Source organism: Clupea harengus, chromosome 8 (assembly GCF_900700415.2).
Source record: "Clupea harengus chromosome 8, Ch_v2.0.2, whole genome shotgun sequence".
NCBI classification, from domain to species: Eukaryota; Metazoa; Chordata; class Actinopteri; order Clupeiformes; family Clupeidae; genus Clupea; species Clupea harengus.
Window position 1 is genome coordinate 20,985,474 of NC_045159.1, and position 27,975 is coordinate 21,013,448.

The 27,975-nt window shown below is 43.6% G+C and overlaps 3 protein-coding genes across 3 annotated transcripts in view; 1 reads left to right on the plus strand and 2 right to left on the minus strand.

Annotated features, from left to right (window-relative positions):
- Positions 1–12,432, minus strand: part of LOC105890441 (F-BAR and double SH3 domains protein 2-like) — a gene marked incomplete at its 3' end in the record, with an annotated part of 22,060 nt that extends 9,628 nt beyond the window's left edge. Inside the window, exons 1-10 of the mRNA XM_031572723.2 lie at positions 12,193–12,432; positions 10,803–10,900; positions 9,369–9,414; positions 5,376–5,449; positions 4,603–4,747; positions 4,111–4,244; positions 2,976–3,030; positions 2,716–2,844; positions 2,046–2,168; positions 1,029–1,124 (exon numbers count right to left, since the gene is read on the minus strand). Coding sequence (XP_031428583.1) covers positions 1,029–1,124; positions 2,046–2,168; positions 2,716–2,844; positions 2,976–3,030; positions 4,111–4,244; positions 4,603–4,747; positions 5,376–5,449; positions 9,369–9,414; positions 10,803–10,900; positions 12,193–12,213 — 921 coding nt within the window. The remainder of the gene's footprint in view (positions 1–1,028; positions 1,125–2,045; positions 2,169–2,715; positions 2,845–2,975; positions 3,031–4,110; positions 4,245–4,602; positions 4,748–5,375; positions 5,450–9,368; positions 9,415–10,802; positions 10,901–12,192) is intronic.
- Positions 12,433–14,031: 1,599 nt separating this feature from the next.
- plekhb1 (pleckstrin homology domain containing B1) lies at positions 14,032–17,437 on the plus strand. The gene is made up of 6 exons (XM_031572285.2): positions 14,032–14,164; positions 15,199–15,351; positions 15,975–16,077; positions 16,210–16,249; positions 16,804–16,891; positions 17,193–17,437. The coding sequence occupies exons 1-6, from the start codon at positions 14,128–14,130 to the stop codon at positions 17,327–17,329; spliced, it is 558 nt and encodes a 185-aa protein (XP_031428145.1). The 5' UTR covers positions 14,032–14,127; the 3' UTR covers positions 17,330–17,437.
- A 1,483-nt stretch (positions 17,438–18,920) lies between these two features.
- Positions 18,921–27,975, minus strand: part of LOC105890491 (remodeling and spacing factor 1) — a 14,332-nt gene continuing 5,277 nt past the window's right edge. Inside the window, exons 7-12 of the mRNA XM_031572724.2 lie at positions 25,658–25,795; positions 25,398–25,503; positions 24,082–24,193; positions 22,671–22,764; positions 21,216–21,282; positions 18,921–21,042 (exon numbers count right to left, since the gene is read on the minus strand). Of these exons, the coding sequence (XP_031428584.1) occupies positions 20,975–21,042; positions 21,216–21,282; positions 22,671–22,764; positions 24,082–24,193; positions 25,398–25,503; positions 25,658–25,795 (585 nt within the window). The 3' untranslated portion in view covers positions 18,921–20,974. The remainder of the gene's footprint in view (positions 21,043–21,215; positions 21,283–22,670; positions 22,765–24,081; positions 24,194–25,397; positions 25,504–25,657; positions 25,796–27,975) is intronic.

Consider the following 27,975-nt stretch of genomic DNA (forward strand, 5'->3'; position numbering starts at 1 on the left):
GGTCAGACCAGAATCACTAGACTGCTCTTCAGGGCTATTTCTGCACTCTTCATGTTATTTCATTCATTTCCATTTTTGTCACGTACTCTTCACTTCTAAGTGTACTACTGTGACACACCTGAAATAGAAGTGTGCTAATATTAGTAGGTATAAAGGCTCAAAAGAGGTAGGGTAGGGATATCTGACATCATGTTATGATACATTGCTGTGATTTTGACAGATACACACACGTCCGTGTAAGCCATGCTCACCACAAAGACTGGGGGGGGGGGGGGGAGCAAGGAGATATGTCAGTACATGTTGTATGGATGGCAGCAAAGTTCATGAAAACACTTTTTTACTCAAAGTGCTCTCTCCTCACGCTTGACTCCTCCCAACCAATGACGGGCTGCTTTCGAGGAGGCTACACCCTGCCCCTTGGGATCTCCTTAGGGTTAAAGGTCAGGCTTTCGATGACACTTTAGGGAGCTGCTGGATGCAAACCATGAACCGTTTGAACCAGCTGTACATTAGTATATGCTATCGTTTGAACCAGTTGTACATTAGTATATGCTATCATTTGAACCAGCCGTAAATTAGTATATGCTATTTTTTGAACCAGTTGTACGCTATCATTTGAACCAGTTGTACATTAGTGTATGCTATCGTTTGTTTCAAGTAATCCTCTCACATCCACTGCCTAAGTAAGTTTTGAGTGGAAATACTCGTCACTTTATGAGTATGAGTACATCTCCAGCAGGTCCTATTCTTTGCTTCTTTCTCTGTAAATGTTAACAGTGCTATTGACATCAGCATCTACTGCTGCTGTACATGAATGATAAGCAGAGAATGAGAAAACAATTTATTATGTAATATACTGAAGTATGTAGTAAGGTAAGAATTTTTTTTGTATGAACTGTGTTGAGAACATCTGTGTGTGTGTGTGTGTATGTGTGTGTGTGTGTGTGTGTGTGTGTGTGTGTGTGTGTGTGTGTGTGTGTGCGTGTGTGTGTGTGTGTATGTGTATGCGTGTGTGTGTGTGTACTCACCGAGTCACTATCACAGGGCTGGAACTGAAGGGGCGGGGCTTTCTGAAACATGGCATGCTCCTGGATAAAGAGCTGCTGACAGACGTCCTGCATCGCCTGATAAATAAAGCGCACACACACACACACACGCACACGCACACACACGCACACACAGACACACATGCAAAACTATAAACAAAACTATGAACACACGTTCTTTCAGATACATGCTCAAAATAGAATCCAGTGTAATGTCTTAGTCCTACAAGTTGTCCTACAAAAAGTCCCTAAATGCGGTCTCTGAGTCATGTTGCTTTCCAGTGATTGGTGAGTTGTTGTAAGTTGTTGTGGTTAGTTAGAAGAGCCTGGTAAACACAAGCACCAAACCCCACAACAGTCTGACATTTCCAAACAGGGAAAACAGCACGGGGGCTGGGCTGTAAAATGACCCGCACTGTGTGTGCGCATGTGTGTATGTGTGTATGTGTGTGGGTGTATGCGTGTGTGCGTGCGCGTGTGTGTATGTGTGTGTGCACATGTGTGTGTGTTTGTGACTGTGTGTATGCGTGTGTGTGTGTGCGTGTGTGTGCGTGTGTGTATGTGACTGTGTGTGTGCGTGTGTGTGTGTGTGCGGGCAGAAATACGAGTCGCTGTGAAAGCGCATGACATGTAAAACCGAGGATAGGGGCATGCTGCAGTGAGTGGAAACTAATGGTAACATTCATCATGTTACACAGACGTAACGTGAGCCCCCTCCACAGCAGACTGCCCAGGACGGCTCCTCTCAGAGTCCCTTCAGGTAGGGCAAACAACGCTGCTGCACTACCCCACAAAAACATCTAAATCTCAACACGCTTCATATGCATGTATGATACTTATGTCGGGTGGGAAATATCAATGATCAACGGTGAAGAGTAATTAGAAATAACCAGAACAACTTTTTTCAGTTGTGGCATAGAATGCAATATCAATATGTTCAACTCTTTTTTTTTATTTTTAGCACAGGATATTTTCTTGAGACATCGGAGGAATACCAACCTGGTTGGACTTTTCCAGAAGGGAGCTGAACGTGTTGTGCACAGCCTGCGAGGCGTTGAGCTCCGTCTGACAGAGAGACAGCAGATAGCTCTTGATGTGGTAGTGAATGTTGCCGTCCAGAACCTGAAAGAAACAAGATAAACAAGACCAGATCAACAGACGCACTCAGTGAAGGTTCTGACAGTGAGAATCTGTTTTAAAAGGGAGCATATTAGCTCATTTTTGTCTGTAAAATATGCAAATATGCACCAACTGTCCCACCTAGTATTATGTGATCGATCATATGGTTCAGAGTTGTCACAGAAAACCCCTCTTAAGTGTCTAAACATGTCTTGGTCTTGCTCAATCATATTGGCTACATCTAAAAAGTCTCGAAAATATGCATGAACATAAAGTTAACATACACGCTAATAAAGCTAACATACACTCTCATACAAATGTCATTCAAAGCTTCAAAGGTCTCAAAGTCTTTTTTCCAATTATCCTTCTTCTGGACTTCACTGCATGTGACTGAAGGTATTCATAGCCTAGTTCTTCTTACTGAAGCATTTGGCTGTTTTAATCTATATTGTGTCTTGTGCCTGTGCATTAGTTTGTGCTGATGCCAGTACAGTGTGGTCTGAGTATTTGCCAGGAAGTCTCATATGTCTCCCCATGTCTGCAGGCTCACATTGAGGCAGTTGATGAGGTCTGTCTCGTAGTAACGTTCCTGATGGGCGTTTGCAGCCGCCAGCATAAGCAGGTAGTCATTCCTGGCATTGGTGGCTTTGGAGTTACATTCATTCCTCTTGGCCTTCAACTGCAAAACATCAGAAACAGACCACGTATATAAAAAAAAATATGAAAACTAGATGCGTTTAAAAAACGGTATCAGTGGTGCATTAGGTCTGAACTGAACAGTGATTCTTCGATAGACAATGAAGAACTCACCTTCACACTGGCCCGTTTTAAACTAGATCTGGACTGGAAAAGGCTGAGCCTGGACCTTGAGGGGAAAACATAAAGATGGGGGGAGAGAGAGAGAGAGAGAGAGGTAGACAGAGAGAGGAAGAAAGACAGACAGAAACAGACAGAGCGAGACAGAGAGAGATGAGGAGTGTTTATAACATGACCCAACATGTTCATGCCTGACGGTTTTAAGTCTAGAAGTCCACTGAAGAAAGTATAGAAGCACAGGAATGTCCGCCTGACAAGATGACATCACTTGAAAAGAGAGCCAAAAGCATGAGTGTGGAGCAATGCTCTCTGGGAACTCAACTCCGGCTTTCACTGGGGTTGTTTTCAGCGCTCTGCCTTCGCTAGCAGACCCTGCATGATACAGTATAGCACTTCAAACACAGCCACCCCAATAGAACTCTCTCCACCTCATGCATTTCTCCGTCAAGGCGTCCCCCCCCCCCCCTCCCACGTCTGAAATGCCCCCTCTTGGACTGAAGGTGTGACTTCCTCGGAGTCTGACAGATAGATCAATCACCCCAGTGCCCCACAAAAGCAATGCCCCCCCCCCCCCCCCCCCCCTTGCCTCCTTCCTCCCTCCCCTCCCTCTCTTCCTGCTGCCTGGCCCTCTAAAGTGGCAGTTCTAGAGGAGGTGCGAGAGGAGGTTCTGGGGCCAGTGACACTGGTCTCTCAAATTCTGCATCTGGGCTGTAAAACCCACCCTGTGCAGTAGCATAATATTTTCGTCTGCGGGGAGATACATTAACATGTCAGCAGAGCCCAAACACTGGCCCTCTCCATCATTTCAATTAGCCTGGTGATGACACAGGCCTGGGGTAGCCGTTACTGAGGTCATGTCAGCGGAGCAGACACAGAGCTGTGAAGTGAGTAAACATCACTCCCTGATGAGGCATGCTAGCAGCAGATACTAGCACCTATGGGATTTAGCCTCTTTGCTAGCATGTCCACCTGCCTGTGCTTCACACAGCGCAAGTTACACATTAAGCATGGGAGCCATTTCAGTGGGAAAACTTTGTTATCACAAAGACTTTTCCAACAATTTACCTTTGGACCTTTCCTTTTCCCAGAGGAAATATACAAGATATTTTTTACGAGAAAGAGGACCTACCTGGCCTCAATGTCAGCCTTCTCCCTCACGGCCTGGGCCATCTGCTCAGTCTCCTGGTACTTCTTCCTGGTCTTGGTCACGTCCTTCACCGTGTCCTGCAGCTCTGTCTGGATGCGCGTCAGCTGCTCAACACACTGGGTACAAACACACACCATTTCTAATTAGGAGACTTTTAGAGGAAGGCCACACAAGGAGACAGAAGGCAGATCTGAAGTTCAAATATGAACTCTTTGTCTATTCGTCTGATTTGAACTGTGACAGAATACAATAGGATGCCTTCAGTGTCTATTTACTGGGATTTTCAGGGGTTAAGTTAGCATCAGATACCGATGACCTTTGTTGCCTTTAATGAACAAACACTTAACAACCACAGTATATATGACATAACCAACATAACCACAGTATATATGACATTACCAACACAACCAGTACATCAATATCACATGCGTCCACTGGAGAGTCTTCAGTATCTATATCTGGTCTGGTCCTCACCCTCTTTAGCTGCTGGTCCTTGTGCAGTCTGAAGGTCTTGATGGGCTCACAGATGTGGCTTCTGTAGTTCTCACAGTCGCTGATGCGGCTCTGAGTCACCTGGACCATGCCCTCCAGGTAGGCCCTCCATACCGTGCAAATATGCCTGGGACACGTGCGGAGAACAGTAGCGATTAGCTACTACTACTAGCATTCAAAGAGGCCAACTGTTGAAGACTCCAGAGAGCATTATGTCTTTTGAAAGGAATGAATGGGAAAGCTTCAACACTGCTAAATCATTGAAACAAAGAGAGAGTGCAGATTGAAAGACAAGCCCTGTCTGTCATTAAACAATATGTGTAGAACTACATAGCCATTGGGAAATCATCATCAATCATCGATCATGATCACGAAGACAGCTCCTGCCATTTTAAGCCGGTGAGGTGGCCGGTGGGGTGACACACTAATGCAACGTGCCAGTTTTTACCGTGGCATTATTTAAATGAATGTACTGTGAAACAAAAGAGGCATTATCATTATGTCTTTCAATCCTAAAAGGGAATCCTGACAGCTTCATGTTGCCATTATCGGAACAAAGGAAGAGGAAATTCAATCTGATGCTGTGCCTGCCATTCAGGAACAATACGACAAAGTCTGCTCCAAAGTCTTTGGGGATTCAGGACTGAAACGGCTGCATTCAGTTTCAAGCGCAACTATCTGCCTTCTTGCATTCCATGAAAGCATCAGTCATAATAAGCACTTTATAAAACCTCCAGAATGAGTGTTTATCTTACCTGTGCTCACTGTTCTCTGACTGGACAGCAGGCCAATCTCGCTTCAGATACTGGGAGGCCAGCTTATGTAGAGTCTGCAGTGAAAAGGCCAGAGGAAAATGGTCAACCTTTAGCGAGGCCAGAATAGACATGTTTGTGGTTGGCTAGTGGGCTCTCTGAGCCGAGTGAGTTCCATAGCGTCTCATCTGGATGCACTTCTACCACAGTGCCCTTACATAACGTGTGCAGCCCTGTTTGTGGTGGTGTGGTGAAAACCTTGTGGCCACCCAGAGGTAAGTGTGTGTGTTAGGAGGTGATTAAAAGGATCTGATTTATCAGACAAAACTCGAATTAACACTCTCTAACCAACATCAACCGTACAAAACAATTAAACAGAAGTCTGATTTGACCCTGTTCTGCGTATCTTTAAATAATTCAAACATTAATAATGTCCTGTTTACTACTGAGTAACGCACATCACCCTAGTAGCTGAAGAAAAAACATGACAGCTCGACGGACACATTTTTGCTTTATATTTCCACACTGTGCAGCAGCAGACGCTTAACAGACGGCAGACGGCATGTATGACCTAGATAAGCCTTTATGATGCAGCAGAAGGAGACATTCAGAGACTGGCGTTCATTTGTGACTGTGCCTGAAACCGCCCAGACCATGACAGGGCATTCCTGCCCTGAATACAGAGAGCCCAGCCCGGCTCCGACACACTCCCAGGGCCAACCATCACACGCCGCCAAAGCAACACGGCAACAAACCGTCATTGTCCAAGCCGCTGGCATCGTTGGCATGGCTGCAGACGCAGCTCCCTGGCACAGCGGGCACTGGCAGGGGGACAGGGGGGTTGGTCTTTCAGAGGGTCTTTCAGAGGGTTGAACACATGGCTGGGTGCAGGTGCAGATCACTGGGGGTCACGTCCCACGAGAGACAGTGGCGTTTCTTTTCCACAGAAGGGGATGCACTGAGTGACCGGCTGTGTCGCTCGGACACCTGGGCAAGAAGCGAGGGTGGCAGGCAGAGTTTATGCCAGGTCACATGATGCCAGCTTAGCCAATGTGAGACCCGAGTCCCTGTTTATGGGGATGCACTGGCCTGTCCCCTTGTGCTGGCTCTCCAAAGCAGATAGCTGCTCAGTGCCTCAATAACAGTCCAGTCCCTTATCTCAAAGCCAGCCCACTCTAAACAAATCCCTTCTGTGCTTATTAATGACTACTTAGCTGCGACTACATCTGTTATTAACTATTAACTAATTATTAATTAGGCCCGTTCCTAAACAAAGATAAAGCTACTCACAGATCCTGCTTTCTGTAGGTGGGTGTGAAAGGGACAGGACAGAGGAAGTATAATGAATGTGACTAACGGACATGAGGGGACTCTTGCAGGAAACACTACATCCATCCAAGCTATTCACCCATCAGCACTCTGACCAGGAAACTCAGACAGGATGCAGTTTGTCATTTTCAACTGGGGGAAATGATACAGAGGCATTTTGTAGCATAACGTCATAAATGCCATTATATGATCTAGCGTTGCACAATAAAGAATATGTGTTTCTAGAACACACTTTATCAATGCCATTATATGATCTAGCGTTGCACAATAAAGGATATGTGTTCTGTAGTACACACTTTATTAATGCCATTATATGATCTAGCGTTGCACAAGCTATTTGCTCCTGCTGAGCAGTAAAACAACTTCCTGTTTCTTCTGAACAGCCCGTTCAAAGAGCACTGTGTAAGGGATGAGTGATGACATCATCATCATTAAGTCATTAGGTCAATGTTATAAATGACCTTTACAGGAATCCCTCACAGAGGAAACCACATGGACAGGGCTGCTACTCTCTCTCTTTCCCTCTTTACTTCTCTCTATCTCTAGGGCTACTGCTACTTTGGAACATGTGGCTGTTTGATTAGCAGGGGACAAGGCTGTGCTAGGAGACATCAGTCACCCGAACACACGCAGATATGGGTCATGTCATGTCAAGTCATCTCAACTGTGTCAACTGAAGAAGAACACTACCACACCACTTTTCGGTCTATTTCTAATACTGTCCCCTATCATGTTATGTTCCATTATGTTCTGTAAAATACAATGGAGACCCGAAAACAGCATTTAGAGAGAAAAGGAGCATAGGTCACCCTTTTCATGTCATCTCAGCATAATGACACTGGAGAACATAATAATAATAATAATAATAATAATAATAATACATCACATTTATATAACTGTACATCCAGACATGACGGTGGGGAGGAAACCATCTCCTGCTTTTGATCTCATCACGGCAGATTCAAATCTCAGGTGTGTAATACTGCTAATCATAGGATTGCTTCACCGTAAACGCTGCAGTGGTCTAATGTCAGCTAATAGAACTCCTGACATTACACAACAGAAATGTGCTCTGGTAGCTCGTGTCAGTGTGTGAAAGCAGCGTGTTGTAACACTGAAAGATACAACTACAGAGTCTCAGACATAAGGTGTTGCAAAGATAGAGCAGTCGCCCATCAGGGCCATAAACCAGGGCCTGTGAGATAAACAACCTGCACCCCGACCACAACGTCAAACAGCCAGGCCCACTGGTGAAGCCGTCACAGCACACACTGGACCAGGCCCACTGGTGAAGCCGTCACAGCACACACTGGACCAGGCCCACTGGTGAAGCCGTCACAGCACACACTGGACCAGGCCCACTGGTGAAGCCGTCACAGCACACACTCGACCAGGCCCACTGGTGAGGCCGTCACAGCACACACTGGACCAGGCCCACTGGTGAAGCCGTCACAGCACACACTCGACCAGGCCCACTGGTGAAGCCGTCACAGCACACACTCGACCAGGCCCACTGGTGAAGCCGTCACAGCACACACTCGACCAGGCCCACTGGTGAGGCCGTCACAGCACACACTGGACTGCTGAGATGGCACTCTGTCCCATAAGGAACCAAAGAGACAACCACCTGATTACAAACTGAAGCCAGCTTCCTAAAGCTACCACACTCTTCCTCTTTAACGTCCTTCACACACACTCTGAACCACCACAACACCAGCGAGAGTCCTTCACACACACTCTGAGTCACCACATCACCAGCGTGAGACCTTCACACACACTCTGAATCCCCACATCACCAGCGTGAGTCCTTCACACACTCTGAGTCACCACAACACCAGCGAGAGACCTTCACACACACTCTGAATCCCCACATCACCAGCGTGAGTCCTTCACACTCTCTGAGTCACCACAACACCAGCGAGAGACCTTCACACACACTCTGAATCCCCACAACACCAGCGTGGATGGCTAGACTGTGAAACCACACAAGGCTAAGTCTAGCACAGTGCCGGAAGGAAATGCATTATCTCATGACATCATGTTTCAGCCAAAGGGACCGTGACCGGAGAAGCCATGTGGAGGCCAGAGTCAATATTTGGCTGGCATTTCCCCAAGCCAAAATAAAACAGAGACATCGGCGTGGTATTTGCAAGCATGTTTCTCCTCTCAAATTCTCAAGACAGACTCGAACAAACCCACTAGGTTGTGGTGTCCTAACATTGCAATGGCAACACCCCCCACCACACAGTCTGATTTGCCATGGCAACCTCAGTCCTAGTTAAGGGTCTTCCTTTTCAGTCTTCCCCATCAACTGGTCAAAGAACCAAACCTAAAAAGGCATTTGATAATATATATATATATATATATATATGTATGTATACACATACCACAATACCATATACCATATACGTTAGATAGTCAATACACTCCGCCACAATACCATATACCATAGACGTTTGAAAGCATCGTATACTCCGCCACAATACCACCATACCATAGACATTTGAGAGCATCATATATTCCGTCACAATAGCATATACATTTGGAGGCATCATTACTTTATCACTATTTGAAAAATGGGAGACAGTACAGGCATCAGTTGCCAAACAAGCTAATTAAAATCAACGCAATCAATATGATCAATCAATATGAAACCAGTGTACAAACCTGAGCGTAGTCCTTCTCTAAAACGGCCTTTTTCTGACTGTAAGTCCTGTAAACAACGAAGACAACAAGAGTGAAGTCAGTTTACTATTTAAACCAAGCAGCTGAAGCTCTTAATGATGCACCTTTAATAACAGCAGCTGAAGCTCTTAATGATGCACCTTTAATAACAGACAAACAGAGGCTTCTGTTGCATAGCTTTTCTTAAACATAGTTTCTACATTTGAACCGCTTACAATTTGAATTTAAATGTATCAATCAGTTAAACTTTTAATAAAAAATCAGCTCAGGCATAGCAGATGAAATCTGGCCGGGTGAAATACGGTTTTATGATTGGCTATTTATCTTTCCATTCTTTGGATTGGCTCTTGTTAGACGTGTGTCCACTGTATTAATCATTAGGCTAGATATCCCTTCTAACATATTGCAAAAATAATACAAACGGTAGACCCTGACCATATTTTATAAGTAATGAACTAGAATTACACTATAGGTTAATTACAAGCTCCTAGTTTGACTAGTCACTAATCAAACTAGTCTTTATAAACTAGTCACCAAATAGGTTAGTTACACACTACTATGCTGAGAGAGCACTGTGCTTAATTTGACAAGTAGCTGGTTGTTCAGGGTTCTCGTTCTGTTTTTTCCACCCTCAACCCCCCCCCACCCCCCCTGATGTAACACCCACCCACCCCCCTTCCCCGAGGCGGGCCAACCCACACTTTGGGAACCACAGCTCTGGCTGAACCAATATGTAAAGTGGAGGGTATACAATATATAATGGCAGCCGGCAGCTCTGTCAATAATCTCAAAATATATACTATTACTATAGCAACTATAGATTTGGTAACTGGGTGGAGAAATGGCCACTTAACTATGTGACTGCAATGCAAAGGCAAACAACTATTAATAACAGCCACAGTAACACCAGGGCAAAGTACAGCGCTGAATATGGAGGAAGTTTTCAGTGACTGAAACTGACATCAGTGATGAGAGCAGACACTGACTGCATGTCTACACCTACCTACAGATAAAACACATTTGGGATGCTATCAGCATGAGAGACTAAAGCTGACGCACTCACAAGGCACTATCCCAAAGAAAAACACCTGTACATACATTCATGTACATTTAGATAATTTATATAATATGCCCATATCACACTATTCTTACACAAGTAATATGTACTTCTAAAGTCAGGGCATGTTACAAATCCTGACCTCATATAAAAAAATGCATTTGTACTTACATATCAGTTATGTATTAAGTTAAGTGCATAGTGCCTTAGTGCACCTAATACAAAATGTGGCCTATATTTATCCAAGGTGACTTCTGTAACAACGCATTCAAGGTTTTTGATTTACTACCCCCTGAAGAGAACTGTTTGAAAAGCTGCCATGGAGCAGACTCATCCACAGTCCATGCTGCCTTATTTACCTCAGGTCTTCAAGTAAGTCACAGTCGGCCTGATGTTTGATATGGAGCCGGCCCATCTGCTCTGCGTGAGTGTGCTTCAGTTCCTGGGTGACTTTCACCTAGGGGCGGGGGGCGGGGATGACAAGGACCAATGATATGTTTATGTTTAGGTACTTAGCAGAATGTATATCTATTCATATAGCAGAGACATCTATCCACAGAGACACCTAGCACAGTACAGAGGAAGTACACTCTCTTGCTTCTTTTAACACTCTCTCACACCCACACACACACACACAAGAGAAAGTATCCTTCCAACTTGGCTGATCAGAAAGCTACCTGTGTAATGGCCTACATGCCAAGTGCCACCTCAGAGGTTAGGTTGTAAGGGCTGGCAAAAAATGACAAACAAAAAGCACGATTTTTAGATGGTGAATTGCAATACTTACAAAGAGGGCGTAAAAACAGGCAAATATCTACACCAATTGCCACAAACTGCCCAGACGATTAATAGAGGTCTTTGTCTGTTTCTGAGTTGTTTGAAATTGTTTGAATCAAGGACTGTTTACAGGTATATAATATATACAGGTATATACAGTCCATGGTTTGCATGAATGTAAAATCTCCTTTTTCGGTTACTCTACTGTGGGAAGAAGATGCTGCTGAATTGGTAGTATCCTGTTTCGTTGAAAGCCTCTCTACCTAAAGTAGGCCATATCTGTTCTTCTCTAATTACTGAACTTCTAGGACCAACAAGACAGACAGATCAAAATGTGGCGTGTTTCGTCTGCTGTGTCCAATAGCCTACTAGACGAAAAACACGTGAAAAACATATTTCTATGAGTTGCCTAGTTAATACTCAGAAGCTTTAGATATCATGCAGTTATCTGTTGACTTTTCTGAAGCTAATTATGCGTTTGTGGCTTGTTACAGTGTAATACAGTAATTATCATCAGTTTTTTTTAGAGAAGCAGAGGAAAGTTACTTCAGGTAAATTAAGTGCTTAACTTAAAATGTCAAACACATTTTTTGTAGATTAAAAGCATCTGCCAAAGCTGTATGGGGCCATCGTTATTCAGCAAAATGTGTACTTCCAAAAATATCCTTTAACATGTCAGTTTAACAGCTATAACATTGCCCCTGTAATACTCAGCCTGTGCCTGCCAACCAACTGTTGCAAATTACAAGCTACTATCGAACAATGCCCAAGAAGAGTTTATGCTCAATTCTTAAATTCAATCCTTATCGGTAAAGTTGCATGTTTGTAGAAAATGCTATTTGCACGTTAACAAAAACATAAATACCAACGTTGACGAATGTGTTACAAAGATAGTCGACGCAATCGAACGGTTTCCAACATTGTTGTAGTAGATGCATCCAAGTGGTTACAACGGAAAGTGGGAAAACTCACCTTTCTCGGAGGAGGCTGCATTATGAAACTTTTGCTTATCGCTGTATTCCCTTAAAACAAAAAAAAACTCCAGATCCTTTGCAGTGCTGGATAGATTCCCAAGTTTAGTCTCACAAAAGGGAACACAAGTTTGTGGAAACACAGATCAGGCGGCCATGTCGATCCGTGCTCAGACGCCTTCGTTTAGGCACTGCTGAGAACTGCAGCCTGAGGGGAACATAATAGCAAACTTTGCAATGGAAATTGAGCGGGGTTTCCGGTAGAGGGGTACGTCCGTGGTGGACGGCTGAGAAATTACGCAGGACATATGATCTAGGGATTTTGTGACGCATCGAGTGGTAGAACACTGCCCTCTCGTGGTCATCGGACAAATCTACATTTACTTTTCAGTTCTAACGTGGGAACTGATATTGTTAATAATTCATTCATTGATATGCTACCCACTGACCATGCAGAATGCCTAATAGAATTAGGCTCATTAAATCTATTCTCGAAATGCTAAAATTCCTGTAGGCTTGATGTAGGGCTCTAGGCTATACAAACAGTCAAGTAATATTTCCAGAATGTTGTAATATAAGTCAACAGTTGTCAGCATCTGTAGTTTCATATAGGTACTAAAAAAGGTGCAAAAACACCAAGGTCATTTCTTCAATTCCCAGCAAGCACATCTAGATAAAATATATGCCTGTACTGTAAGTTGCTTTTTAAAATGAATTAATAAGTGCGTAAATGTGACACACATGTTATGTCTATGCACTTTAAAGTGCAGTTTTCATATTTGACTCAGAGAAGGAGGTGGAATAAGATGAAATGAATCACCTATACAGTAAAACAATGCAAAAGTACATTTGGACACAGAGTTGTGAAACAAATGAAAATATCTTGATCACAAATGGCATAAAATACCCCGTGGAGCACGGGGAAGCAAAGACTACTTGTGCTCTTGGATATCAGAAGGATGTCAGACTCCTGAGAAGCCACCGCAGGTCCAGAGACTGTTGAGGGCTAGACTGTTGGACACGGCCATTTTGGATTGAATATACAATCTCTACAGCAATAATCAGTCTATACAGGGAATGCAATATATACAATCTAGAAGTGTCTAAACCTTCACCTGCACATGTAATTGTGCAACAGACATTTGGACACGGCAGGACGGTCAACAGATGGTTATCAAACAGTTCAGCAGAACAGTTGAGATGTTCTCTCTGGAGAAAGCCAGAAGAATGTGACCTTTCCTGAGGTCCTTGTTCCCAATAGAATGTGTGTCATCCTAAAATAACGTTTGTAACTAACAATATCACGCATGTGAGTCGGCTAAACTTCTACCGGCTAAAAAAAGCATCCTACCCACGAGTGACTCACTGAAATGGATACAACAGTTGCCCCTGAAGCTAAATTTACCCAGAGATTAAGATGTTTTTTTTATGTGTGTGTGTGTGGGGGGGTCTATGTTCACCTGTTTCTATGAATGGTATGAAAAGGATGATGACCCTGCCATGTACACGAATAACAGTGAACAACTTGTTTATTCGAAAGTAAGGGAAAAGAGTGGGAAAGTAAGAAATGAACCGGACAGGCAGAACATTTCAGACTGTGACATCATAACCGAGTGTGTGTGTATGTGTGTGTGTGTGTGAGGGTAGTCCACTAATCCAGGATTATCTGTCAGGTTACATCCCACAGCCCTCCCTCTCCCTCTCTCTATTAGGGGATTACAGAGGGCATCATGTGACCTAGCAGCGATTGACAAGCACCCAGCCACCCACTCAGCTCTGTGGAACTTTCTCTAGTCCCTCCCACCTCAGGTAAGGAATATTAAGGCCACTGTTGCCCTCAGTCCTCACAGAAACATCCCTCTTGCACCATACACCAGGGATATCCTGAGGAGATATTTAACGGAGTATCATCACCACAGTACCTGAATTGAGAACCATGGCTCTGATGAAGTCTGGATGGCTTTGGAGAAAGAGTGAGTTTCACCAAGTTATTATCCTGACATTTCTTAGAATAGTATTGGGAGTGTGACCTAGAGATAATATTAATTTACGAATAAGGAATATGATATTTTTGTTGTTGTTGTTGTTGTTGTTGTTAATTACATCCATGGTACACAGTAATAGGAAGGAACAGCAGGGCAACAGTACAGCAAACTAGCAACAAGCTAATTAACAAACTAATCCTCCATGTGGCCTGTTGAGTCTGGCTGGTCTTTCTCTTTTTATGTTCGGTGTAAATAAGACTGATAATGAGAAAAGAGTAAAGACGTGAATACAAATATGATTATGTATGATTGTATCTTCTGTGTGCTGTCCACACTATCAGATGGTGACACAGATTTGTACAGGACGACAATAACAATTATTGTTTTTTCACCTGCAGCTCATAGGAAGGGTAATTACAGAGTCATAACTTAACGCACATGGATCTGATTCCATATCTTACCAAAGATGTGGTGAAAAACTGATTCTACCGGTGGGAAGAGTGTCTGGGTTATGAAACTGCTGTCTTATAGCAGTCTGCGAATAATCAGCTTACCTGTCTGTTTGTCAGTGGCTGAAGTCTGAAGTGACTCACCGTACCTGAGCAACCCAAACTAGGTTTATATCCATCACAGACAGATGTAGAACAGTGTTTGAGGGAGGATGTTTGGGAGACAGAAATGTTATAAACCGTATTTGGAAATGCTCATTAGCCTTGACAATCAACTTTGATAATTAGCTCTGCTTTCAATGAAACCATTTAACAAGTTTCACTTTGAGAATACTCAGTGCATTGACCTTTTAATTACAGAATTACAGGACAATCCTTCTGCTTGTTTTAACTGCACACACGCTCTTACTAAATCTAAATCTAAAGCTAAATCTAAATACTCAATCTGTCCTGGAGGCCGAGTTAGAGGCAGAAGCCCTAGGCAACAGCCACCAGATGTCACGAAGTTCCCTCGTCACTGTGCAGCTCTGTTGTTGCATTCCTGCTGTGAACGCTGGCGTCTCCCTCCCTCAGCCTCCATGCTCAAGCGCTGGAAACACAACTGGTGTGACCTGTGGATCGACGGGAGTCTCGTCTTCTACAAGTCAGACAGCCGGAGGGATTACGAAACACGAGTGGGTCTGAAAAACTCCTGCATCAATGTCAGGTCTGGGCTGGAGTGTGCAGGTGAGTGGCCCCTCGTCTCACGGCCCCCAGTGGGCCTCAGGCAAATCTGGCCCTGATTCACGACTGACCTGCTAGTTCTGTTTAGTGCAATTCAGTTTGATTCCTTTCTGTAGCACCATTGGTAATTGCAATTGTCCCAAGCACATAGGCAAGGGTGTCAAGGGTGTCAAGGGAAAACCCCTTTCATAAGGTAGAGGCCTTGAGGAGAACTCAGCTCAAAAGGGGGGGGGGCACATCTGTGCCTCTTTCTATCCCTCCCCCCGATAGAGAGATAGAAAGAGGTAGAGAGAGAGATAGATAGAGATAGAGATAGAAAGAGGTAGGTAAAGAGATAGAGAGATAGAAAGAGGTAGGGAGAGAGATAGAGAGATAGACAGAGGTAGGGAGAGAGATAGAGACATAGACAGAGGTAGGGAGAGAGATAGAGAGATAGAAAGAGGTAGGAAGAGAGATAGAGAGATAGAAAGAGGTAGGGAGAGAGATAGAGAGAGCGATACAAAGAGATAGAAAGAGTTAGAGACATAGACAGAAGAGATAGAGAGAGATACAAAGAGGTAGAGATAGAGAGAGACAGAATCCCATTTGCCAGTACAGACGCCTAACCTAGACACTCCTGTACACAGGTGTGATCCCACCAGACAACCAGCCCAGGGAAAACCTCCTGGTGGTGACCATGAGAGACGGCTCGGACATCATCCTGTGTGCCAACAGCGAAGACGAGGCACTGTAAGTCTAATGACCTCTAATGAACTCTACTCTACACACTCCTCGCACAAGAACATGACTGTGGGGGAAAAAAAGCTTTCGCTAAATAATTACATGAAAATGGTCGTGATTGTTTTGTCTATGTCATTGCAGGGCATGGAAACTCACCATCATGGAGGCCAAGAGAAACCCAGTAAGTACAGACTGCATATTTGTTATTCAAAGCATTTATGTCTGTCACACCATGTAAGAAAATATCTAGTCGGTATAATTGTAAAATTGATGGGTTCAATTCTGGATTTTGTATTCCTCTACTGTGTATGCTCTCCAAACACTTTCAACATAAACGTATTCTATGAAAATACCCAGTAGAGGACTGTTGGACATCAGATTGCATGGCCAAGGCCTCGCTGACTGTAAAACATTGCAGTACTTGTCGGTAGTTTGGAAATATCCACAGATGTATGATAGCGTGTGTGTAACATGGTCTTTGCGTATGATAGCGTGTGTGTAACATGGTCTTTGCGTATGATAGTGTGTGTGTAACAGATGTATGATAGCGTGTGTGTAACATGGTCTTTGCGTATGATAGTGTGTGTGTAACAGATGTATGATAGCGTGTGTGTAACATGGTCTTGGTGTATGATAGCGTGTGTGTAACATGGTCTTTGTGTATGATATCGTGTGTGTAACATGGTCTTGGTGTATGATAGCGTGTGTGTAACATGGTTTTGGTTGTTTCTTTAGGTATTCGTGTACGATCCGTGTGATAATACATACGAGACGGTTGGAGTGGACGGCCACAACAATGTCTGTGTGGCACCTGGCAATGGAGGTAAATACAGCTTGACACAAAGGCTTACTCGTGTACCTATTCTCTCTCTCTCTCTCTCTCTCTCTCACTCTCACTCGTGTGCCTATTCTCTCTCTCTCTCTCTCTCTCTCTCACTCGTGTGCCTATTCTCTCTCTCTCTCTCTCTCTCTGATATGGTCCAAGTTGTAGTTAGTGTTTACAGGAGTTAACATCTTAACATCTCATTTGATTAGACTCTTTAAGAGCTTCATAAGAATGTCCAGAAGTGCTACATAACAATGTTAAAGCAAGTGACGCATAACCCCCCCCTCTCCCCTCTCAGCTGCCCACCACGTGTGGATCCATCACGAGCCATACAACGACGGCATAGGAGAGCAGGTGGCACTGGGGCTGCTAGCGGGCATGGTTGCGGGCGCTTCCATGCGCTCGTTGATGTGGATGCCGTTCTGGTTCTGCTAGCGGAGGCCGCGCGGCGCTCTCAGTATTACCAGGACAGCACTTCAGGCTCCAGCAGTAGAGCTGCTGACCAGGTTGGCTGGTGGGAAACCTACACTCGCTACGGGGGGAAACCTACACTCACTACTGGGGGAAACCTACACTCACTACTGGGGGAAACCTACTCACTACTGGGGGAAACCTTCAGAAGATGCTGGAACAGATGAGGCCCAGAAGCAGCTTGTTCCAGAAAAAGATGTTAAAAAGCATGCCATTTTATTTCTGACTAGCCCAGGGAAGCAAGTTATCTGTGCAGAAACATTCACACAAACTTTTGGATGCTTGCATAATTGTACAAATCGAAAACATATTGTTACAAATATATACATTTTACAGTTACTACATATTCTGGAGACTCCGAACGTCCCACTTGCAAAACCATGGCTGTGAAGTAGAATACTTCTGCATAGACAGTCTATAGAAATAGAAAAGCCTTTATTGTCATTGCATTTGAATACAATGAAAATATGCCAGTTTATAGGTTATAGAAAATCCTTGTATATAATGTATATAAAGACAGCAGGTACAGATAAACACAGGGCCAGTATAAAGAAAGCACAGGGCCAGTATAAGGAAAGTATTTGCAAAAATACAGTCCAGAAAAAAACTTGCTTCATTGTATGTTATTTGACATATTTTTTATATTTATATTTGTATTTGCATTTTTTTGAAAATGAACGAAGTATTTGTTAGAAACTGCCTGAGGTTTTTGGTTCTCAAAATAACTATTGACTGCAAGCTAGACACGAACCTGAAGCGGTTACATGCCTTAGTCTAAATGTAGGCACCATCCCAGGACTCAGCATCTAATGTGGACTTGTGCTGTGCTGATGTCAAAATACATTCTCTGCCATGTAATAAAGCTGTTAATGTCAGCTCCTGTGACCTGATCTTTTATTGGTATTATTTGCTAAAGCAATGAAGAGGGTTGGTTAGACAGATACGGGTTTCCCAATATTACCCCAAGAGGGAGACTGCCCATTTTCTACATTTGTGAAGAGATGGTTTAGGTGTCTCTTCAGATAGGATAGCAGTGATATTCAATACTTGCTTTCTGAACTGACCACAGACATATTGTACTTAATGTATATACTTAACTTGCACTTACAGTAGTTACATCCCTGCACTTTTTCTATTTCTTATGTAAAATAGTATTTTTTGTTACACTAGGTCTATTTTGCCCATAGCTTGATTGTTCTCTCCCTTGTACGTCGCTTTAGATAAAATTGTCTGCTTAATGACTAAATGTAAATAGTTTGATACACTCAAACCAATCAGTGTCCTAAGCTACCGCATGAGTTACCAATGGCAAACCAAAGCAAGCAGTTGAGATAAAGTAGGATTTCTTTCTACAACTCGGCCTTACATAACCCTAAGCGCTCCCATCGTGTGTGTGTGGCATGTCAGCAGAAAATGAGAAACAGTTCAAATCTACTCTATACTGTGGCTGTTCAAATGTACAACTCATCACATACACCCTTTCCCTAGTTGTCTTTCCTCCAGTTAAATGCCTTTATATCCACCCACCAGAAAAGAAAGACCAAAGTGTCGCGAGTTACTAAATACAGATCTTTATTAGGGATATCAATAAGACACACATGATATCTAGCAGTGCAAAGTATGGGCTTTTGTGCACAGCATCACAACAGCACACTGCAGTGACTATTAAAATCCATCCAAACAGAAATCATGACACATACAGGAGGACCAAACTAGTGATGGCTAAATAACAGGGTGATTTTTCTTCCAGAAGATATGAAAAAATAACCACATTGCACTGTATGTTGTTCAGGTATGAATTAGAAATGTGACTGTCCTAGATGGCATGTAGCTTAGCATAGTCGATGATTTCACCTTGGGGCAGGACGTGTTTTTTTTTTTTTTTTTCAAATCAGTTGCTAAAATTAAGGTGTCATATGATCCAGTAGAAATAAATATATTATAACATGATTGACTTAACATGTTAAATAATTTCCATTAAAAAAAAATAAAATAAAATAATTCCATCTAAAGAATTGATATAACATGAAAATCAAACTTTACAATGCTAACAATAACCAGACCAGTGGAAGCCCTATAAAACAGAACACTTACAAGGCATGTCTGCATATTATCTGATATAAGTAAAGACGTATGACACTTCCCTCAATATACAAAAGAAGTCCTATTAACATCTACTGTTGTTTTTTAAGCATATTTTTTTTTCACCTACACTCTTTTAAAATCTATAGATTATTTAATCTGGAACGACATGTGAAAAATCAAAAAAAAAAAGAAAAGAGAAAAAAAAAAAAAAGAAAAAAAAAAGGAAAAACACTGAGAAATGGCAGCTGAGGTAAAAGTAATAGCTAGGACAGGAGATTTCTGGGAACTGTTCTGACTGGGGAAGTACTCGGAGCGCTCATTCTGTTGCCATGGCAGCCAATCAATCCATCAACCCATAGGCCACACGGTGGCTTACACTACGAGAGTCAACTTTATACATCAAAATCAAAATCCATCTTTTGTAAACACAATTCTCATTGCTGTTGACTGCTTACTCTTCCCACATTGATTTAGCGGCCCACACCGGGCGTCTGAGCATCTACACAGCTACACACTGGATCAGTGTTAGGACTGGCAGGTAGGGGGACACAGCTACACACTGGATCAGCGTTAGGACTGGCAGGTAAGGGGACAACAGCACGCTGATTTGCCTGTGCATTGTTAATTGTAACTCTTCACCAGTGAAGAAAGGGACACCATTTCTTTCAGTAAAAACATAATCTTTTTTGCAGAGAGACAGAAACCAATATGTCCACGCCTTGGCGCAATTTGCTGCATATGGCGTACTGAACACAATGGTTCTGGGTTTTACCGTCACCACAGCACTGGCCATTGACTGCACACTTGGAATTATGCTGCGCTGTGGTGATTGGAGATTTGAATATTTGCTCTACACACTGTGCACTAGACTCCGCACACGTAACTTGAGTAGGTCGTGTGTAGAGCGGGTCCTGAACACATAAACACTACAACGCATGGCCAACTCGTCACGTCACGGCTCGGGTGCTCTTAATAGTATTTCAGTCGGGCATCCATTCATATGGGTAAACATAGGTTAACATGATACAGTGACTTACAAGGTAATGCAAAAACAATGACAATTTTTTTTCTCCAAACCCAAAGTGAAATGGACAAAAGCAAAAAAATTAGAACGAACGAACAAAAAAAAAAAAAAAAACATTAACCATGAAAAAAAGAGCAAACGAAAGGAAACACCATTCACATCCACGTTGTGCTTGTTAAGCTTAAGGTCTTCTCAGTGAATCAGCACAAAAACACGACGACAATGACGATGGACCAGTAGTGTTCTCTTTTGTCTCCCAGGCTGGGATACTGACTCTGCAGCCGAGGGGAGGAGGACGCCAGCCTTAGAGAAGCAGTGATGCTGAGCCCCACGAAAGACAAGCAGAAAGAGAGGAGGAGAGAGCGAGAGAAAGAGGGACAGAGGGAGAGGTAAAGAAAGAAATAATGTGAGTGCATAGAGTGGAAAAGGTGGACAGACAGTAAACAGAGAGGGAGAGAGAGAAAGAGAGAGAGAGAGGAAAAGGAGGCTGTGGTGAAGGCTTAACAGGAGCAGCCACTCTCGTTGACAGGCTGCTCTGGTGAATCTGCAGGCAGCTTTATGTCAATCACTGAGAGGCACGAGTCAAGGACACACACATGGGCAGAGTCGCATGAGCAATGTGCACGTGCACGCACACACACATATACTTGCACACACACTTTGATGATCACAGTCACACCCAACCCACACACACAGTCAAACATACCCTCACACACACACACACTGTCAGAGGGAGGATACTGTCTTCTCTGCTCTTGTCCTGATTGCTCTCCATGCCAGGCAAAGCAGCAGCCACACGTCTGAAAAGCTTCAGGAGAAACAGACCACATCAGTACTCCAGGTAAATAACATCACCAGTGGCACACACAGGGCAGGGCTTTGGAATCGGCTCCATCACACACACACACACACACACACACACACACACACACACACACACACACACACACACACACACACACACACACACACACACACACACACACACACACACACACACACACACACACACACACACACACACACACACACACACACACACACACACACACACACACACACACACACACACACCCGGCATAAAAATCCCAGCTCCCAGGCACGTCCAGCTATTTACTTACCTGGCATCACATTCTCTGGAATTACACATTGGTATTTTCAAAGCACCTTGCACCATGTGATCTGCTCCCCTACCTGCTGGGGATCAGCAGCCGTCCGTCACTGTGCGACAGACACTTTCATTTCCTATTAATTACATCAGTGCTGAATGCCGTGTACTCTGTCATCACTTGGGGGCTACTACTGTCAAACCTGGGTCAACTCAGTGCCACGCCCCAGTCTATATAAAAGGGGTAAAGGAAGTCTTATTGGCAGTGCCACGCCCCAGTCTATATAAAAGGGGTAAAGGAAGTCGTATTGGCTGACATCCTAGCAGTGGGCACCCTCCTGGTGATGGGGAGTCTTGTTAAGTTCAACAGGCATCAGCAAGAGGAGGACAGTCATGTTCATTAATTTCAATCGAATGACAAATAAAAACAAGTGGGTGGTATTCAATAGCACACAACACCATGCATCTCTTCCCTTTCTGTTATAAAGGAGACATTCACATCGTGTTAGGATATTTTCACTGTGTTAAGACACACTGCAAGCTCAAGAGAAGCTGTGCGGATGTAAGCACACACACACCAGAAAAACGAATTATTTTAGTGGCATGGTTGAAAGCTCAAATAAAAGTATGCAGCAGTCGTGAACCAAAGCCGATATGAATTACCACAGAAAAATGAAAATCTTAAAATGATCAGACATACTGGTCATGTGAATCATTAAAGTTCTAAAAAGTAACTGAAAGATTTGATAAAATTGTGATGTGATTCAATCATTTACTGGAGAGTCAGAACCATGCAAATTTGTATACTGACTACCGTGAGTGAAGAATAAAGATTAGATCAAATTAAATCCCCATTTGATTCAAATCTAATATCCGCCTCATTTTGACACCAACACTCAATTGTCCCGGTGCAGAGCTTGATGCCTGCAGCCCAAGGGGGGTGGGCGAGCGCCTTCCCAATCATTGGACAGACAGACAGACAGACAGGCCGTCTCCCTGATGCACTAGCGCACACAAGCGTGAGCGTGGCCATAGGCACTGAGCTCAAGCAGCAGACTGCCAGCCACACACACAGGCGCGCTCTCTACCTGTTTCACATTGTAGCCTGTCTTTGCGCTCGTTTCGATAAACAGAACACTCAGTTCCTTTGCCCTCTGCTCACCCTCTTCTGTGGTTATTTGTCTGGGACAACAGAAGATGCCACCCACGTTCTCACACACACACACACACACACACACACACACACACACACACACACACACGTACACACACACACACACACACACAAAAGTACATACACCCATACACGCACACACACGCACGCAGGGAGAAAAAGAGAGAAACAGTAAAAACACAGAAATGGAAGATGATGGCCGCGGCTCTTTATGCTGCTGTGGCTGTTCCTGCCCGGTCCCAGGGGTCCCCATAGAAACCAAACCATGGACACAATGTGGTCTTCCGTCTGTTCGTTGAAGTACATTTGTGAATTTCTGGGGAGCTGCATTTGAAGTTAACATGTTTCACTTTGGAGTAGTAACCTCTAATTAGGGGGAACTGCAACTCAACCCCACCCAACAGTGTTGGAGGTTATTTGGGCAGTGTTGGGAGTCATTTATGTGCAGGGGATGGGGTTGGTGGTGGGCTCTAAAGCTCCATGATCTGACATAACTTTCATTCACAGCTATTCAAATGGAAGACAATCCTAATGTAATCCTATGTGTTAAGAATACGTTACTCGCCTTGAGTTATCTAAACAGATAACGTTACAAACCACATTTTAGGAGATTTATTCTGTAATCTGTTGTGGAACACATTTGAAAAGTAACCCTCCCCACAGCACTAAACAATGGCGCCATGCGTAACACGAGTTAGCTTCCTCTCAGACAGACATGTTCCGCTTTGAGACAGAGTCAATTTCTAATGGCGCTACATAGATGAATAAAATTGAATTGAAATGAAATGTTCTTCCCCTAATGGTCCTTCGCTAATGGTCCTTGGCTTCCTTCTGAAAGACCTCTAGAGACGAGAGCAGCAGCAGCAGCAGCATGTGGGAGCACACGGCACACACGGCACACACACTCACCTGCTTCACATTGTAGCCTGCTTTAGCACTTGTCTCAATAAACATTACATTTAGCTCTTTGGCTTTCCTCTCGCCCTCCTCAATTGATACTTGCCTGCAGCGAATGAAAGGGTTGAAATACATGTGACCAAATGAATAAAGTACTCTTGGGAAGTACACATGGCACTTTCACTTTACACCTTTGGTACAAATCAGCGCTTGGTCTAATATCTACTTGTAAAAATGTAACCAAATGTACTGGGCATAGCTTTAAAGACATTGGTGAGCATTCAATCATAATAAACATTGACAAGTATTTGGATGGAGGAATCAAAACCATTTTCTGTTGACAACAAAATACTTACATTTAATAATAACTAATATATAACCATGCCCACAATCAGCTGACACCTTACAAGAATACACAGGGTCCAAACCTTTTATCTGCAAGATCAGTCTTGTTCCCAACCAGCATGATGATGACGTCACTTCCTCTCTCGGTTCGGACATCATCAATCCATTTTGTGGTCTGCTGGAAGGAGTTGACATCTAACATACATTTAGACAGATGGAGAGAGTGAGAGAGAGTGAGAGAGAAAGAGAGAGTGTGTGTTAAGGAAGGGAAGGGAAAGGAAAGAACGATTATAGGAGTTTTATTTCAAGAGACACCTCTCATCATCTCATCTCATAATGCTTCTCTGGCAGTTTTGATTATATTTCATGATATTTAAATGACATTGTGGAGTGTTTGGCCGTTATAAAGGAAAGCGTAAGAGATAAGACGTCAGCCCACAAAGCAAAAATATAGAAGCACTGACGAGCTACACATATGGAAAAATACAATAATTTTACTGACAGGAGCTCAAATACAATCACAACTACCATAAACCCCATGGGAATTTGGAGTCTCATGATAACTAATTAAAATGTGGGTTTACTATCAGAGTTCCTAACCCAACATACTAATGTGAAAGTGTTTTTAAGTAGTTCTTAAGTCGTACTTAAGTAGACGGCGGCTTTGTGGTGCTCACTGCAAATCTGACCACTCATTAGTAAAATCTGAAGAAAAGTACAGAATCAAAATACACTCCACCCATTATAAGCTTGCCATGGGTCAGGAGAAACAGAACCAGAAAAGTCCAAATGAAAGGAACCAAACTATATATATATATATCCTCTTATAGAGCACAGCATCATCCAATGCATTATCCATGCCATCAATGTTACACTGTGACATCTCCTAAAAGTAAGGGTGGCGGTAGAAATCTGCAAATAGTCAACTTGATAAAAGAAGTAGTTTCAGTGGATTAATGTGTAAATTCAAAGAAAGAAAGTCTATTATCATGATCTTCCGTGGGACTTAAATGTCACTTCTGGACCACACACTGAACTAACTTATAGCTGAAGACTTAGTTCATCTACCGATGAAGTTCATCACTAAAAGCACTGCACCCGATGAATGTACATAAGCTCAGCTTTCAGAAAGAAGGACGCTCAGCAGACCACGGTCACAAAATGACAAGAAAAAAAAAAAGAGGCGTGAGAAATCAAAACAGCCAAATGGAAATGAAAGGGATAGAAAAAGAAGGAAGGAAGAAAAAAAAAGAAAAAAGCGTTGGACTCAGGAAGCAAAAGCAGTGAAGAAAAGAAAGGACACATCTGAAGAGGACGATCAGACAGATCAGTCTGGTTTGCTTTTCTTCCAGCGATGTTTTGGGCTTTTTTCCCCTCCACCAATGGGAGCCCCACTCACTTGTGATGTCAAAGACAACCACGGCCACAGTAGAATCTCGTATGTAGCTAGGGATCAGACTCCGGAAGCGCTCCTGACCGGCCGTGTCCCAAAGCTGCAGTCGCACCTAGCCAGTCGTGTTAGCACCAGAGAGAGCAGAGAGACAGCGAAGAGCGGGGGAGAGAGAGAGAGAGGGAGAGAGAGAGAGAGGGAAAGAAGGGGTGGGGGAGAGAAGAGGAGGGGGGGGAAGAGGAAGTGGTGAGAGAAGGAGGGAACTGGACGGAGGGCAGGGGGGTTCTGGTGGGGTACCTACTTGTGATGTCGTACACAACCACAGCTGCGGCCGAGTCGCGGATGTAGCTGGGAATGAGGCTACGGAAGCGCTCCTGGCCCGCCGTGTCCCACAGCTGCAACCTGATCTGTGTGGGATGGCAGAAATTATAAGGGAAAAAAGGGAAACGCGACCAAAGAGAAAAGAAAGAAAATAACAGAGCAGAAGGAAAAGAAAGACAGAAATTAAGAAATAAGGGAAGACTAAAAGAATAAGAAAGAACAAAAAAAAGAAAGAAAAGAAAACTAAATGTGCAGGCAGGCAGACAGGCACATGCCGTCATGCAGATCAGAGGTTGTGGTGGCAGAAACCAAAAACACTTTGATCAGTTTCAACAAAATAAGTGGAGATAAACTGATGTGATTGGCTAAGGGGCAATTTACACGGAGCCTGGATTGCCTGAATCCGGAAAGAAATGTTGTCGGATCGGCCTCTCGTTTACACGAACCCGGCAGATTGGTCACTGAATCTGCAACCTTTTGAATCCGGTCTCAAGAGTGGGTAGATTCGAACCCGCCAGCGGATCCGTGTTCGTGTAAACACTGGATCCGCACACTTTTTAACCCGATGACTTAATTGCCCCACGTGAACGCCTCGCAACCTCAGCCTGAACCCTTATTAACCCTGCTGCGTCACTTCACAACAGCAACAACATAAACTTAATCGATGTTGTTAAGAGGCTGGTTAGGAAAGGGATGACATTAACAAGCCACACTTAAATCTATCACTGTTTAATCTATTTGCATCAGACCATTGCCTATATGAGCAAATCTGACGTGAAAAGATTTGTATTATAGACAGAAGTTTCAAAACTTTAACTTACACAAACGAGGGTTATGGCAAAGTGCGCGATTCTAACTAGTCCTGTTTGAGTGCTGTGGTAACAGTGATTTTGTTATACCTCTTAACTAGTGAGAAATAACCACAAAGTCATTCAAAGCCAAAAAATGGCTTTTTCTCGACAATCGCAAAGACAGAGAGAGAATCCGCGATCTCCCCTGAACTTATATAATAAGACTCAAACAATAGATCCTCAGATCATGGCTCGAGGCAGAAAAAGTTGATAACTGATGACATTATCAGAAATATAATATTGGCTGAATGAATTAAATATCTAAGGCACATTAAGACCATTTTAACATTTAGACCAAAAACAATTCCGGACTCAGGCAATCCAGGCTCGGTGTAAACGGGGCCTCAGAGAGAGTAAACCAGGGGATGGATGGAAATGGAAGAGGAAAAGGATGACAGACTGAAAGAATGGGGAGAAAGAGAACGCAGTGGGAAGCGGCCTTGGAGGAAGGGAAGCGGCTGTGGGGTCGTGGGGGTGAAGAGTAGGGGCTCTGCCCTGGACCTGGAAGGATGGAGGGTCATACAGCCTTTGCATCTCTAGTCTCAGTCACACACACACTAAGGGGGGGGAAGAGGTTAAAACCCTTTCACTGCCCACACTTTACTTCAAATCATCTCAGATCATAGATCATAGTCATTTTCATTCAGTTGCACTTTCTTGGTTCAGTGTCCCTGCCTCCAAGGCATGATTAATCAGAACTATGACAAAAAGGGTTAGGCTCCTTCATATTAAGGTGGTATCCCACAATTCCAGGAGGGGGGGGGGGGGGGCAGGAAGTGGAACAGACAGAAACAGACAGACACATCTGGGGTTGTTTGATACATAATGTCTACCGTTGATAAGTCAGATTGTGCTCATCACAAGTGTTTCAAGTCATTATGTCAACAGCTGGCAAGACTCAACAGATCAGAACAGAATTCACCACTTGCATTCCATCTCCCTATAGTGCCTGAAGTGATGCGGTCCATGTTAAAAACAGTTCATTCACATTCACACCACACTTAGTACATGGTCATGGAGCTTATCTTTCTAGAACTGGCCGTATAAGTAGACATGATTTCACAATTCTCATGCACAACCTACTTCACACACCAGAGAGCACAGCTACTCTGACTTCAAAGATGCTGTAAGAGATGATTTTCACAAAAATACTGAATATCACAGATACAGAATATCACAGTCCCAACAATCTCACACCTTTCATTAGCCTTCAAGAGAGGGTGTGTCTGGACTCTCCTGGGCTGTGTACTCTTTGACTTAAGCTTTGGCATATTAAAGCTATTTAAACCAATCAGGGAACTTCCCAGCCAGCCAATCATTTTGCATCAACACAGCAAGGACTAGAGCAGAAGAGACTAGACTCATATGGGGGTTTTCTCGAAGACATTTGAAAGAAACACTTACAGCACCTTTAA